Source organism: Microcaecilia unicolor, chromosome 2 (assembly GCF_901765095.1).
Source record: "Microcaecilia unicolor chromosome 2, aMicUni1.1, whole genome shotgun sequence".
Lineage (NCBI taxonomy): Eukaryota > Metazoa > Chordata > Amphibia > Gymnophiona > Siphonopidae > Microcaecilia > Microcaecilia unicolor.
In genome coordinates, this window is record NC_044032.1 from 237,408,061 (window position 1) to 237,423,880 (window position 15,820).

The following is a 15,820-nucleotide window of genomic DNA, read 5'->3' on the forward strand; positions in this document are numbered from 1 at the left end:
CCTCTTTGCAGATCATCTCTAAATCATTAAGAGTTCTGGGCTGTCGCTTGGCAACTCGCAGTTTCAGCTCCCTCCATAAGTTTTCAATGGGATTAAGGTCTGGTGACTGGCTAGGCCACTCCATGACCCTAATGTGCTTCTTCCTGAGCCACTCCTTTGTTGCCTTGGCTGTATGTTTTGGGTCATTGTCGTGCTGGAAGACCCAGCCACGACCCATTTTTAAGGCCCTGGCGGAGGGAAGGAGGTTGTCACTCAGAATTGTACGGTACATGGCCCCATCCATTCTCCCATTGATGCGGTGAAGTAGTCCTGTGCCCTTAGCAGAGAAACACCCCCAAAACATAACATTTCCACCTCCATGCTTGACAGTGGGGACGGTGTTCTTTGGGTCATAGGCAGCATTTCTCTTCCTCCAAACACGGCGAGTTGAGTTCATGCCAAAGAGCTCAATTTTTGTCTCATCTGACCACAGCACCTTCTCTCAATCACTCTCGGCATCATCCAGGTGTTCACTGGCAAACTTCAGACGGGCCGTCACATGTGCCTTCCGGAGCAGGGGGACCTTGCGGGCACTGCAGGATTGCAATCCGTTATGTCGTAATGTGTTACCAATGGTTTTCGTGGTGACAGTGGTCCCAACTGCCTTGAGATCATTGACAAGTTCCCCCCTTGTAGTTGTAGGCTGATTTCTAACCTTCCTCATGATCAAGGATACCCCACGAGGTGAGATTTTGCGTGGAGCCCCAGATCTTTGTCGATTGACAGTCATTTTGTACTTCTTCCATTTTCTTACTATGGCACCAACAGTTGTCTCCTTCTCGCCCAGCGTCTTACTGATGGTTTTGTAGCCCATTCCAGCCTTGTGCAGGTGTATGATCTTGTCCCTGACATCTTTAGACAGCTCCTTGCTCTTGGCCATTTTGTAGAGGTTAGAGTCTGACTGATTCACTGAGTCTGTGGACAGGTGTCTTTCATACAGGTGACCATTGCCGACAGCTGTCTGTCATGCAGGTAACGAGTTGATTTGGAGCATCTACCTGGTCTGTAGGGGCCAGATCTCTTACTGGTTGGTGGGGGATCAAATACTTATTTCCCTCTGCAGAATGCAAATAAATTCATATACTTTCCACAATGTGATTTTCCGGATTTAATTTATGATGTGCTATCTCTCACTGTTACCAATAACCTACCCTTCAATTATGGGCTGCTCTTGTCTTTGTCAGTGGGCAAACTTACAAAATCAGCAAGGGATCAAATACTTATTTCCCCCACTGTATGTATTTTTGCTTCCAACGCTAATTTCTTCTCAAAGTCCTTTTTTGCCCTCCTTATCTCCGCTTTGCATTTGGCTTGGCATTCCTTATGATCTATCCTGTTACTTTCAGTTGGTTCTCTTCTCCACTTTCTGAAGGATTGTTTTTTGGCTCTAATGATTTCCTTTATCTTACTGTTTAGCCACGCCGGCTGACGTTTAGTCTTTTTTCCCTTTTTTCTAATACGTGGAATATATTTGTCCTGAACCTCCAGGATGGCGTTTTTAAACAGCATCCACGCCTGATGCAAGTTTTTTACTCTGCGAGCTGCTCCTTTCAGTCTTTTTTTCACCATTTTTCTCATTTTGTCGTAATCACCTTTTCTATAGTTAAACGCTAGCGTACTTGATTTCCTAGTTTCACTTCCTTCAATGCCAATATCAAAACCGATCATATTATGATCACTGTTATCAAGCGGCCATCGTATCGTTACCCCCTGCACTAGATCATGAGCACCACTAAGGACTAAGTCTAGTATTTTTCCTTCTCTTGTCGGCTCCTGAACTAGCTGTTCCATGAAGCTGTCCTTGATTTCATCAAGAAATCTTATGTCCCTTGCGTGTACAGATGTTACATTACCCCAGTCTATATGCGGGTAATTGAAATCCCCCATTATTATTGTGTTGCCCAGTTTGTTTGCGTCCCTGATTTCCTTTAACATTTCCGCATCCGTCTGTTCGTCCTGGCCAGGCGGACGGTAGTACACTCCTATCACTATCCTTTTCCCCTTTGCACATGGAATTTCAATCCACAGTGATTCCAAGGAGTGTTTTGCTTCCTGCAGAATTTTCAATCTATTTGATTCAAGGCTCTCGTTAATATACAATGCTACCCCTCCACCAATCCGATTCACCCTATCACTACGATATAATTTGTACCCCGGTATGACAGTGTCCCACTGGTTATCCTCCTTCCACCAGGTCTCAGAGATGCCTATTATATCTAATTTTTCATTTAGTGCAATATATTCTAACTCCCCCATCTTATTTCTTAGGCTCCTGGCATTCGCATATAGACATTTCAAACTATGTTTGTTGTTCCTAAGTACATCATGCTTAGTACTTGACAGTATTAATTGGCAATCTTTTGTCTGATTTTTATTGTTATTTAAAGATACCCGATCTACTACAATCTCTTTTGCAACCTCACTATCAGGATACTCTATCTTCCCTGTTATGGTGATATCTTTGAAAGATACCTTATCCCGAACCATGCTCTTTTGAGCGACTGTCGGCCTTCCCCCCATTTCTAGTTTAAAAGCTGCTCTATCTCCTTCTTAAACGCCGATGCCAGCAGCCTGGTCCCACTCTGGTTAAGATGGAGCCCATCCTTTCGGAATAGGCTCCCCCTTCCCCAGAATGTTGCCCAGTTCCTAACAAATCTAAAGCCCTCCTCCCTGCACCATCGTCTCATCCACGCATTGAGACTCTGGAGCTCTGCCTGTCTCTTGGGCCCTGCGCGTGGCACAGGTAGCATTTCAGAAAATGCTACCCTGGAGGATCTGGATTTCAGCTTTCTACCTAAGAGCCTAAATTTTGCTTCCAGAACCTCTCTCCCACATTTTCCTATGTCATTGGTACCCACATGTACCAAGACAGCGGACTCCTCCCCAGCACTATCTAGAATCCTATCTAGGTGACACGTGAGGTCCGCCACCTTCGCACCAGGCAGGCAAGTCACCAGGCGATCCTCACGTCCACCAGCCACCCAGCTATCTATATGCCTAATGATCGAATCACCAAGTACAACAGCTGTCCTAACCTTTCCCTCCCGGGCAACATTTGGAGATATATCCTCGGTGTCATATTTGCCTGAATACGGCAGGATATTTATATTGGACTCTACTCTTGTTTCTTGTTGTTCTAGTTGGATCAGGAGATACTGCTTTTCATTTATATCTTTGGTTATCTGGGATTTTGGTAGGTAGGTGGGGAAATTCCAGGGTATATTCTTTGGTGGTAGTGGGCTTAAAGAAGACTACTGTCCCAGCTGAGAATGGAATGATTCGTAAAAACAACCAAGCCTAAGAGGTCAAAGCCTTTGTGACACCGGCATTTGATGTGGTGGACCTGGATGGATGTTGAATTAACTGGTAAGAGGATGTGTATTCCAAGAGTGGAGAGGGAGAGAAAGGCTGTGAATGTTTGTGAAACGCCCCCTTTCAGGCGCTTCCTCGGGTCAAGGGTCAGAGCGGGCAGGGAGCTTCCTCAACGGGCAGACTCCTTCAGTAGTTGGAGAGCCTCAGGAAAGGAAGAGTTGGAGCCCCACCGTATGCCTCTACAACGTATGTCTAGCAGCCATGACCTGGCTGAGGGCCTAGACCACAGAAGTCTGCCTGGCACTGGCCTTGTTCTCCAACTACTGAAGCTGTCATCAAAGTCCAACTGCAGTTCTTCCAAGTCTGTGTTAAGGTGGAAGCACCGCGTGTCAACAGTGAGGTGAAAGGGTCCGAAGGGGTCTGCCCATTGAGGAAGCTCCCTGCCCGCTCTGACCCTTGACCCGAGGAAGCGCCTGAAAGGGGGCGTTTCACAAACATTCACAGCCTTTCTCTCCCTCTCCACTCTTGGAATACACATCCTCTTACCAGTTAATTCAACATCCATCCCTTCAGACATTCAACATTCACTCCATCAGTGGGATAGTCAGTCAGTCAATTGATCAGTTGAGTAATCAACAACAACCAGCCACAAAAGACTAATGCTGCTTGTGTTAAACCAAAATCAGTGCAGCACTCTTATTTCAACTATCTACAACCCCTGATGCAGGCGTTTGTACGCCGAAACACGGCCCGTGTCGGGTTTTCATCATAAATAAAGGACTACATTTTTCTCAATCCTGAAGGCCCAGTGTTTACTTTGTTTGTTCCCTTCATAAATACAGCCACGTGGGTTAAAGGTGAAAGGAAAATATTTATTTACCGGCAGAACAATGTGTAACCTGTTTCCTCCACAGGTCAGGGACATTAAATATACAAAGTCACTTCTTATTCTCAAACTCTCTCTCCTGTGGCCTGCTCCTGTAGGCCCATGTCACACACTTGGTCACCCTTTCACCAGGCAACCCAACCATCTGTCTCTTCCTGGAATCCCCAGTGTTCCAGTTTCAGTACTCCACACTGGATGCTGCTTGGCCCTGACTTTTCAAGTCATGCTGCCAACCAGGTTGTAAGATAAAATTATCCTACCTCAGATTTATAGCTGTTTCTGTCACTTACAGGTTAGTACTCTCTGCTAAGGCCACTCTTCTTCCCCAGCCTTTTTCTAGGTACTCTTCCCTGCTTACCATACCCTTGAAGTCCTCTGCACTCAGGGTCCCTAATCTATTCAGCATCAGGGCATTTAACTGCAGCCTGATCTGAACCCCGCCCCTCTGACAGCCCCAACCTCAGCAGACTAGCGTCATCTGCTGTAAGGTGGCTGAACTGCACCATCAGTGACTCCCTCACATAGTCATATCTAAAATTATATTAAACAGTTGTTTTAACATTTCCCTTTATATTCCAGACAAGGCATGCTGGTACATTTAGCAAGTTATACCCATATTTTTTTGATAGTTATACATTTGTCTGTTAAAAATCTGAAGAAAAGCTGGCATTTTTTCACTCTCCCTTTTTTTTAACCTTGCCCACCTCATCTCTTTTTGTGTCTGAATCAGGACTAAGCAGCAAGTAGCAGAAATAATAAGAAGCTTCAAAGGTCAAGTGAGAAAGTTACTGCGTCATTCTGAGGCCTCCAATGTAGTGGAGTATGCATACAACGACAAGGCCATCTTGGAGCAGAGGAACATGCTGACTGAGGAGCTCTATGGAAACACTTTCCTAGTGTACAAGGTACTGCTCTAACCCCTTGCTCTTGTTTTTTGAGGTCTAGATGGAAAAATTCATATCCACAAAAAATGTGTGGAGTTTGACATATACAAACCTTCAGAGGACATCAATGCTTTGTTTTTGTTTTTTTTTTTATCTTGAAGAATCACTGTAGAGTTTTATGTTGGCATAACTGAGCACTCCTTTCTGATAAACCTTTTGGGGTAAGATCTCATTCAGAACAAGATTGTAAATTCCATGTATCAGGGACTGTCATTTTCATCTGTTTGCATAGTACTGCTTGCACCATATAATGCTATATAAATGTTTATTCCTTATTCCACCAGACCAGTCCAGCTGGTTGAATTGTGATCTCCTATCAGCAGGTAGAGACCGAGAACTACCGAACTGTGATGTCATCAGCTAAGAACCTTGTGTAGCCCCTTGGCCAGTCAGTATTTCTCAATCTCTGATAGGTGGTAGGTCAGCCAGCCTGTGCAGCCTCTTCAGCTTCTAAGCGAGGCTAAGGCTAATATTGTCACTGCCATACTGACAGCCTAGGCGTGTAACACCTGGGGATCCTAGGTCCCACCCTCCTCTACCCACACACCCTGAATTTAGCATTCTGAAGGAGTAAGCTTATCGTTGTTGCTCGGTCCTGTTTTACTGTTAAAAAGGGAAACTTGAGAGCCTGGTCTAATTTTATTATCTCACAGCAGACAAGTAAAGAGTGAAGGGAAAAAAAAAGCCTTAAACGTTTATACAATATTCTGCAGTTTGTTCAAGGCTGATTTATGTGGAAGTAGAAGACTACTCCAGTGTGTGGAGAGAGGGGAAAACCATTGGGTTTCCTTCATTCTTGACCATTTTTGGTCCCTGTTGCCATACTCAGTACAGCCACAGTATTTGGTATGGCAGTGCAACCAGGAAAGCTGTTCTGTATGTGGAATACACCAGAATGCAAGCATTTAATCCACTTGTCATCAGGGGTGTGAAGAAAGATTGGAGAAACAGGTTGCCATTGGAATGGGAACCTCGGTGGCATTTCAGCGTGATGATCCCGTGGACTGCTGAGTGCTTTCCTCTGAGATTTCTCCAGTTACTGCAGACCTGGTTTTGGCAGGAAGCACTGCTGTTTTAGATGTGGTTCCTGTATTTATTTATTTAAAATATTTATAGCCCACTCTATCCTCCCACTCTAGGCAAGTTACAATAAAACACATAAAGTAATTAACAAAATTAAAGCAATATCAGAAAGCAATGACAAAATATAATAAAATTTACAACAAAAAGATCTAAGAAAATCATTGGGTCTTGAGCTATTTCCTAAACCGTATTACTGAACTTACTGCATCTTACTTTGAAAGACAGGATGTTCCATAAACAAGCACTAAAAAATAGCAGAGTGGTAAGCATCCAATCTGGTTTGTCTGATCAAGGGTACATCCAGTAACATTTATCAACAGAACATAAACGTGTTGGTAGATTCTTAAAGAGGTAGAAATGGCAAGTGAATCATCATTATTCACGGCTTTGTGTATTAAACTTACCATTTTAAATTTAACACGCTATTGTACAGGTAACCAGTGAAGGTCTTTAAGTACAGGAATAATGTGATCTCCAGCAATCAAATGAGCAGCCACATTCTGTGCCATTTGAAATGCACGAAACATGTAATTAGGAAGACCTAAATATAAAGAACTACAATAATCTAAAAGAGGAGAAACTAAAACCTTCAGTACCATATGAAAGCTTTTTTTATTGAGGCATTTGATCAATTTTAACATTTAAAAAAAAGTCTTCTGAATTGCACTCTTGTGATTTCATAGATAAAGAAGAATCCAAACATCCAAATATTTGCATTCCGGATCATCTCAGTATCGTCCCATTGAACAACTAGAAGAATATTAATCGAATCTGAATTGTCAGATAAAAACAAAATCTGTGTTTTTGGCCTGAGATGAACTCTTCTTTGTTGTTTCCTTGAGACAGGATTCCTGTTATTCAGGCAAGTCAACCACCACTCTGGATCTTGACTCTGAGCAGGATTTTTCTGCTGAGTTTATTATTTTATTGCATAAAGCATTTTGAATGAAGAGGGTTATACAGCAGGAGATATGTCAAGATCCCATTTTTTTCAGGGGCATCTGCTGATGTCTTCTAAGTATCCTAGGCTGGAGCCCATAGAAGATGTGGAGGACAGAGCTTTGGAGTCTTCTCTGGAATCTGGTAACTCCCAAAGTAACCTCCTTAGAGCAGCAGCATAATATGGAGGATGAGGATCTCTCAGAAGAGGAAGATGTTCCTTTAGGAGAGGACCCTTCTGTACGCCATATTCAACTCTTTAATCTCGAAGAGTTAGCTGGCTTAAAATCTCAGTGGACTGTTCTAATGCTTCCACATGTTGCAAGATCCTCTCTTGGCTGGCAGTGAGAAGTCTTAAGTCTTTTCCTATGCATCAAGCAGTTGATGATAAATCATTTCTGCTGTCTGGGAAGTACCAGATATTGTGTTTGTGCGTGGCTTTCCATGGTTAGACTCACTTTTTATGCAGGAGTTTTTTCCAATGGTGTACTAAGACCATTCACTGGTGCTTTTTACTGTACGATCTAAGGTAAGTCTGGACTTATCTCATCAGTCTTCAGAATATACTTGTAATTGGGCAGCCCTCACCACTGAGGCAGTTTCTTCCTTTTGCTTATAGAACACTTTACTTCTCTTAGTTTGCGTCATCAGGTGGAGGTCTGGAATACGACTCTCACGGATGTTTTGAATCAGGTGGCCCCATTGAAAGTGGGTTGTTTACCACCTCAATCTTTGCGTAAGAGGGAGCCTTGGTTCACAGGATAGTTTAGGCTGTTAAAAGGAAGAAATCTAAGTTGGATTTATTTATTTATTTATTTATTTATTTATTACATTTGTATCCCGTGCTTTCCCACTCATTTCAGGCTCAATGCGGCTTACATAGTAACAAGAAAATACAATCTGTAGTATCAGAATCAACAAAGGAGGTATGTGATAGGACAAATGAACAAGGAGTAAATGGAATAGAAGAGATGTGAGAGAAAGGATAGGGATAGGTAAGGAAGTGGGTGATAAAGGAGAAGTTGGTAAGAGCATGGAGGGTAAAAAGATTGGTAGGAGATATTTTCTGAGTCGTTGTTGTTAATGATTAGTTGAACCAGAAAATAGATGGATTGCATTCGGGTAAACCTGTTTGAATAGATGGGTTTTCAATAGTTTCTTAAAGGGAAGATATTCACTGATTGACCAAATGTATCTGGGCAGAGCATTCCAGAGTTGGGATCCCAGGTAGGGGAAGTTAGATGCATGGTAGGTTTTGTACTTTAGTCCTTTGCAATTGGGAAGGTGCAGGTTAAGGTATGATCGTGAAGGTGTAGACATGTTTCTGGTCGGAAGGTTTAATAGATTGACCATGTAACTTGGTGATACTCCATGGATAATCTTGTGGATTAATGTGATGGCCTTAAAGTTGACTCGTTCTTTAATAGGGAGCCAATGAAGTTTCATACAGAGGGGTGTTGCACTTTCAAATCTAGGCTTCCCATAAATAAGTCTAGCTGCCTTGTTCTGGGCAGTCTGAAGTTTTTTCGTAGTTTGGCCTTACAACCAACGAAGATACTATTACAGTAATCAGCGTGGGTGAGTACCGTGGATTGTACCAAGCTGGGGAAGGTATTCAAGGAGCGATAAGGTTTCACGCATTTCAACATCCACATTCTGTTGAACATTTTCTTTGTGATGGATGTTATGTAGTCTTCAAGGGATAAGTATTTATCCAATGTAACTCCAAGGACTTTCAGATTGTTGGATATAGGAATTGTGACATCAGGAGTGATAAGAGTAGTCGGATTGAATGTGGAATAGTGGGAAGAGAGGATTAGGTATTGAGTTTTATCTTTGTTCAATTTCATTTTGAAAGCGTTGGCCCAAGAAGTTAGGATTTTCATACCATTGGTTATTGCTAGTTACACCAGCAATTGATAGTGATCATACCAGCTTTAAGGTAATCTCAGTCTTTTATAAGCATCAAATTTTTGTAGCAAAAAGGACATCATATTCTCGGATTATTGCAAAAGCCCCTAACACTAGGAGATTGTACCTGATTGTAAACAATTTGGCGTCCACTGATCCGTCAAATGATGCCTCAGGTCTCACAGATCAAGTTCTGGGAGATTATTTTGCAGGTAAGGTAATCTCGCTACATCAGGGGTTGAGTCAGATCCCCTGTTCAGAACCTGCTGGTTCCTTCAGAGTCTAGATTTTCTGATTTTTCAGATCTGTCTATTTTGGATGTTTCACATGCTTTAGCAGTAATATGGTAACTACTCCCCATGACCCTGTTCCCTCTGTGGTAGTGAAGAATTGTGGTGCACTATTTCTTCCTTTTATTTGATGAAAGATTCAGTTAAGTTTAGAGTTTGGTTCCCGATGCGTGGAAAGTAGCAGTTGTCAGGCCCCATCCTAAGGACTCCTGCAGATGGAAGGATGTAGTTTCAAATTATAGACCTATAGCTCACCTTCCATTTATTTCTAAAATTGCTCAGAGATTGGTGGCAGATTAGTTAAAGCCCTATGTTAGCGAGCATTCTATCTTGCACCCCAATCAAACAATGTTTCGGCCCTCTCTTGATAGGGAGACTGCATTATTGGGGTTGGTTACTAGTATTAGGGCTAGCTTATGTTTGGGTAAGGTTGTTTTTACTTCTCTCATTAGACCTCTTGGCGGCCTTTGACCTGTTGGGTTATCACCTACTCTTAGATAGGCTCCAGGATATAGGGATCACTGATTCTGTGTTGGCATGGTTTGAGTCTTACCGTCGCAGTTGGTGTTTTAGAATTTTCTGGAATGCAGAGTTCATCTGTTTTCTCCTCTCCCAGTGGAGTGCCACAGGGTTCATTGTTGGCATCAATGCTGTTTAATCTCTTTATGGCGCCTTTAGCAGGTCTGATTCAGTCGTTGGGGTTGATCCCGTACATTTATGCTGACAATCAGATCTTGATGACATTTGATAGTGGAGACAGGGAGGCGTTTTCCCGTTTAAATTCACACCTTGTTATAATTGCTGCCTGGTTACAGTGGCAGAAGATGCAGTTGAATATGTCTAAAATTAAGGCAGTGTTTTTTCACAGAAGTCACTTCTTTGTCCCATCAGGGTTTCTAGCCATCTGTGATACAGAAGTTCCTGAGAGTTCTGGGAGTTATGTTAGATTCTGACTTTGTCCTTTCAAATGCATATTGTGTTAGTGGTTCGGAAGTGTTTCTTTACGTTGAGACAGATTTCTTCCATCCAGCATTTGTTGGAAAGAGGAGCACTTTGAATCATTTTGCATGCTTTGGTTTTAACGCACGTGGATTACTGTAATTCTCTGTTTCATGAAATTGATCAGAGAGAACTGAGACATTTACAGCTGATCTGAAATACAGCTGTGAAATTGCTATTGGGAAAGCAAAAATGTGATAATGTGACACTGCTTTTATGGGAGGAGCACTGGTTGACGATTAATTTCCAGGTTTTGTATAAAACTTTGTTTTTGGGGCATAAGGTCCTTTATGTAGGTCTTCCAGCATTTCTTTCTAAATATCTGGTCCCTTATGTTCCATCATGTTTGCTTCGTTCAATGCAACATCATTTACTGTTGGCGCCTTCCTTCTACCAAGTCTGTTTGACAACTTATAGGAAAACCATGTTTAGTGTGTTAGGTCCGGAGCTTTGGAACCAGCTTCCCTTACTTTTCCGTTCCGAAGCGCCCTTGCCTGCTTTTAAGAAGTTACTTAAAGCTTATTTTTTTTTGTGTTGATTCATGAGCTATTCTTTCGCAAGTTAAGCTAGGTTGGTTTATGGGGGGCTGGGACCTGAAACCATGGTAGCAGACATAATTTTTTTTATTTTTTACTTTCCTTTTTATCCTATCATGAAATTGAAGTTCTTTTCTGTTATTGTGTGTTCTTATTATTTATATGTACTCTGCTCTGACGGATTTATTTCCTTGGGCGGTTAATCAAATGTAATAAAACTGAACCTAACCACTCTGTTATGCCTCAAGAGAAGGACAAGTTTAAGCTTCCTAAGGTAGATCCCGTTATTTTGTCAGTTACGAAGAAGACTACTATTGTAGTGAAAGGGAGTGTAGCGTTGAAGGATCCTCTAGATTGTTGGATGGAATCTCTTTTAAAACAAGCCTTTGAAGTCTCAGCTGTGGCATTGCAAGAGGCGGTTTGTAAGTTATGTTGCTTGGGCATGTATTAGGTGGTCAGAAGAGCTGGCTGAGGTGTTCATGCAGGCTTTGGCAGTGGCCAGGGCTGTTTCTGAGAATTTAGATATGAGTGCAGTATACTTGGTGGATACCCTTTTGTGATTTAGTAAGATCCTTGGTGAGAACATGACGCTTTTAATGGTTGTGGCTTAGGAATTGGTCTGTAGATGTCACTTCAAAGATGCATCTCAGTAAATTACCCTTTTAAAAGAGGTCTGGAGATGAGTTAGAAAAGCCAGTCAAGAGCCTGTCAGTCTAAAACACCTTTACTGCCAGAGGATCAAACACAATCTTCTGCTGGGGGTTTGTCAGTGGTCATTTCAGGGATTCTAGGAGATTTAAACTGATGGGACAGACCTGGGAGCCCCTTGACCAGGAAAGAAGGGCGTCACCCAGAAGGGGGCTCGAGGATCTCTCAACCAGGAAAGAAGGGTATCCCTGAGAATGAAAAACTGAGATTAGAACAGAAAAATTTCCATCTGTGAGATGGAAGTAACAAAAGTGCAAATAGCTACTTTTTGGCCAAATTATTCATTTAAGTAAATCACTCTCAAAGTTTTTATAATTCTAAATTGGCTTTGTACTAGAAGGAGGAAAGAAAAGTGAGAGATCAAGAGTCATTGAAGGGGCCAGAGAGAAACCCCAGCCACACACAGCACTGCATACAGTAAGAACAAACATTTTACCTGGCGCCCAGTGGTAACTGGTATATCTGGGAAACTCGAAACATCATTAGCTTATCTGCTGAAAATAAGGTTAGTGAGTACAGACAGGGTGGTATAGAAAAAGCTGCATGCCCTACTAGAAGCATAGTGTTTCATTGTGTTCACATTTTAGACTGGATTTCTGGACAGCATTTTAAAGAGCAATGGAGCACTTTGATGTTTTTGGTATATGCACATTGCTGATTTTATTAATTCATGTCTTTGTAAGCATGTGTTTTTTTATGTGTCTTTAAGTCTGCAGTTCACCCAACATTGGCTAACGTTTTGGAAGCTCACTCTGACAAGCAAAAAGCCATCATGGAGGAAATGAAACAGATTCTTATGCCCATGGCACAAAAGTAAGAAAAAATTAGCATTTCCATTTTTTAAAACATGTTTACTTTCCACTTTTCTGTTTACTGTAACACCTGTTAGTTTGTGAGGTTGGACATTGTTCACTAGATAGATGAGTTTTTTAATAACTCTGTACAGAAATCATAGGTTTCCTTTTAGTTTTTGTTCTAGAAACTTCCTCAGTCTTGAACGTTTTTAATAGGAGAATGAGCTGGAGAGAGGGAGGGGATTGTGCTCCTTTAATGAAGAGAGCAGCTCAAGTAACTCTTACTGCTTTTTTTCTTTCTATCTCTAGCCATTAAGCCTTGATGTTCAGTGATTGTATATTTTTTAAAGATGTGTGTTTCAGTGCCACACTATTGAGCACAGTGGAGACAAAGGCAGATGGTACAAAGATGACAAATTTGAGTCTTATCTCATCATCTCCAATGAACCTCTTGTGGATCCAACAAATATTTACTTCCAAAATATCCGTGCTGAAATAATTTAGTGTAAAATAAGCATCAGAGGAGTAGAGCTAATGAGAAGATGTATTAAAAAAAAAAAAAAAAAGGCTACCAGAAAAGAGAATTGTGGGGATAGAAGTCTTTGCAGGCCTCAACACTTGAAATGTTTGTTTATATGGATGCTCTTGATGCAGCACAGAACTTTCATTTCTAGTAATAAAGGGGATTCTTCATAATGGTAGATTACCTTGACCACCCTTTCAAGAAGATTCCAGTAGAGGAGTGTTGTAGCTGTGTTAGTCCACTCTTAAGGTTATCAATAGAAATCAAACAAAATAAAACATGGAAAAGAAAATAAGATGATACCTTTTTTATTGGACATAACTTAATACATTTCTTGATTAGCTTTCGAAGGTTGCCCTTCTTCGTCAGATCGGAAATAAGCAAATGTGCTAGCTGACAGTGTATATAAGTGAAAACATTCAAGCATTACTATGACAGTCTGACAGGGTGGGAGGATGGGGGTGGGTCGGAGGTATGCATGGGGACATCAAAGCGTATCATTCTGACTTCAAAGGTCTTACGTTCTTGTATGGTTTTAAAGTTACCTTTCAGTATTCTCACTGTGTGATATATATCATTCAGTGTAAAAAATGTAACGAAGGATGCTATATTGGAGAAACAGGCCAGATGCTTAAGACAAGATTCAATTTACATAGACATCACATGAACAATACAGCCAGTAGGGCCCCCACCACAGTGGGACAGCACTTCACAGAACCAGGACACTGTACCAGTGATTTCACAGTGAGAATACTGAAAGGTAACTTTAAAACCATACAAGAACGTAAGACCTTTGAAGTCAGAATGATTGAATATTTTAACACCCAACAGAAAGGACTTAACAAGGACCTGGGGTTCCTAGCCCATTATAAACCATAAAGCTGTATGTCTCTGTTGATCACCCCACACCTCACCTATCCACACCCATCCTGTTAGAATATCAATGATATGCTTTGATGTCCCCATGCATACCTCCGACCCACCCCCATCCTCCCACCCTGTCAGACTGTCATAGTAATGCTTGAATGTTTTCACTTATATACACTGTCAGCTAGCACATTTGCTTATTTCCGATCTGACGAAGAAGGGCAACCTTCGAAAGCTAATCAAGAAATGTATTAAGTTATGTCCAATAAAGAAGATTCCAGGATGGAAAGGATTTCATTAAGGATGCAAATGAGTTCTAAATATTGATGCAGAAAGGATGAGAGAGGCAGAGGAGCACATAAATGACATAAGAAAAAGGGAATAAGCAGAGGCTATAAAAGGTTCTTTGGACTTAAATTTCAGCTTTATTGTTATCAGAATTGCTTCTTCTAAATAAATATGCCATATTTATTAGACTATAAAACACACTTTAAAATTTTAAAGTTGTCCAACATCTTTTATAGCTTAATGTTGACTCCTCCCTACGTCACCTTTATTTGTGCACACTACTGACAGTCCATAAGGCTGAGGACATGCCAGTAGCCCACTGGCCTCAGGAGCCAATAACATGATATCTGACAGCAAGGCAGAGATATGGCAACTCATCTGCAACCTATGGGAACAAACGTTCCATATCATCATGCTGATCAATCCATAGACTGGTGGGTTGTGTCCATCTACCAGCAGGTGGAGATAGAGAGCAAACTTTTGCCTCCCTATATGTGGTCATGTGCTGCCGGAAACTCCCCAGTATGTTCTCTATCTCAGCAGGTGGTGGTCACACACAGCAGCAGCTCTGGCTAGGCCTCCAAGCCTAATTTTTAGGTTTTGTTGAGTGCCTGGGGTTGAGGGCTCTTCTTGAGCAAGTGCAAACCTGGTGGCGCCAGGTCCCTCCTTTTCTCCCCCCTCCCGCTGGCTCCGTTAAAAAAAAAATTTTGAACGTCCTTAAAGGCGTTTATTTCGACGTTTATTTAAACGTTTATTGCAGCTACTCACTGGGACACCAGGTCGTTACAGCTCGGAGCGGAAAGCAGGTAATTTTTACCTTTTTATAGCGGGCAGGGGGTTCCCCGATTGATCTCCACGTGGCCTATGGCGTCGGAGGGCGAGGGCGCAAAGAGTCGCTCCCCGGATCGCTTGTGCGCTTCTAGAGGGGATGCGGGGGTCTTAAAGTCTGATTCGCCCTTGTTGGGTGACAGTTTCGTGACCGATGAGTGTCCCGGTCCTTCCTCCGGTGTGGCGGTTTTTCCCGCCATAAACGCCCATCCCCCGCTGCTCGCCTCCGCCATCTTGGCCGGCCACGCGGCTCGGACGGCTTCTTCTTGGGCCGCTCTTGAGGTGGGAGACGTTAATGCCATGAACGCCCTTAATTTGGGCGACGGCACAAAAGCGGCTAAACTTAAGCGCCGTTCTTCCCACGCGGCTCCTTCGCGGAGTGTCGCGCCGGACGCCATTTTGGATGCGCAGCACGTCTCTCCCCCGCTCTTGCGAGCGCCGGTTGAGGGTGCGTCTAGGGCTGTAGCCCAGGCTGCGGAAGTGCACAGTCTGGGGGGTTTCTCCCCCGAGTTTGTTTTGCTGCTGCATCAGGCCTTCCTTATGCAAAACGCTGCCCCTGCTCCCTCGTCTGGTAAAGAGGTTGAGGCCCCCGGAGGTAAACGCCCTCGGGTTGATTCCCAGGCCTTGGAGGACTTTGTCTCCTCCGATGTAGATGAGGGCAGCGTTTCTGAGTTCTCCCAACGGTCCTTTGCGGATTCCTTGGAGGAGACGGATCCCCGCTCGGATGGAGCGGATGACCCCTCTGCAGCGCGGCTCTTTAGCTCAGAGGATTTGCCCAACCTGTTAGTGCAGGCCATGGGCATTTTGAAGATTTCCTCTCCGGAGGACGTCTCTCCCTCAGCCCCTGTTGGTTCTGCCATTATGCTGGGGACG

General features: G+C 42.8%; 1 protein-coding gene across 1 annotated transcript in view; it reads left to right on the top strand.

Moving 5' to 3' along the window:
• The window catches only part of PUM3 (pumilio RNA binding family member 3), a 170,737-nt gene that overhangs the window by 76,771 nt on the left and 78,146 nt on the right, over positions 1-15,820 (top strand). Inside the window, exons 8-9 of the mRNA XM_030193819.1 lie at positions 4,968-5,142; positions 12,357-12,460. Of these exons, the coding sequence (XP_030049679.1) occupies positions 4,968-5,142; positions 12,357-12,460 (279 nt within the window). The remainder of the gene's footprint in view (positions 1-4,967; positions 5,143-12,356; positions 12,461-15,820) is intronic.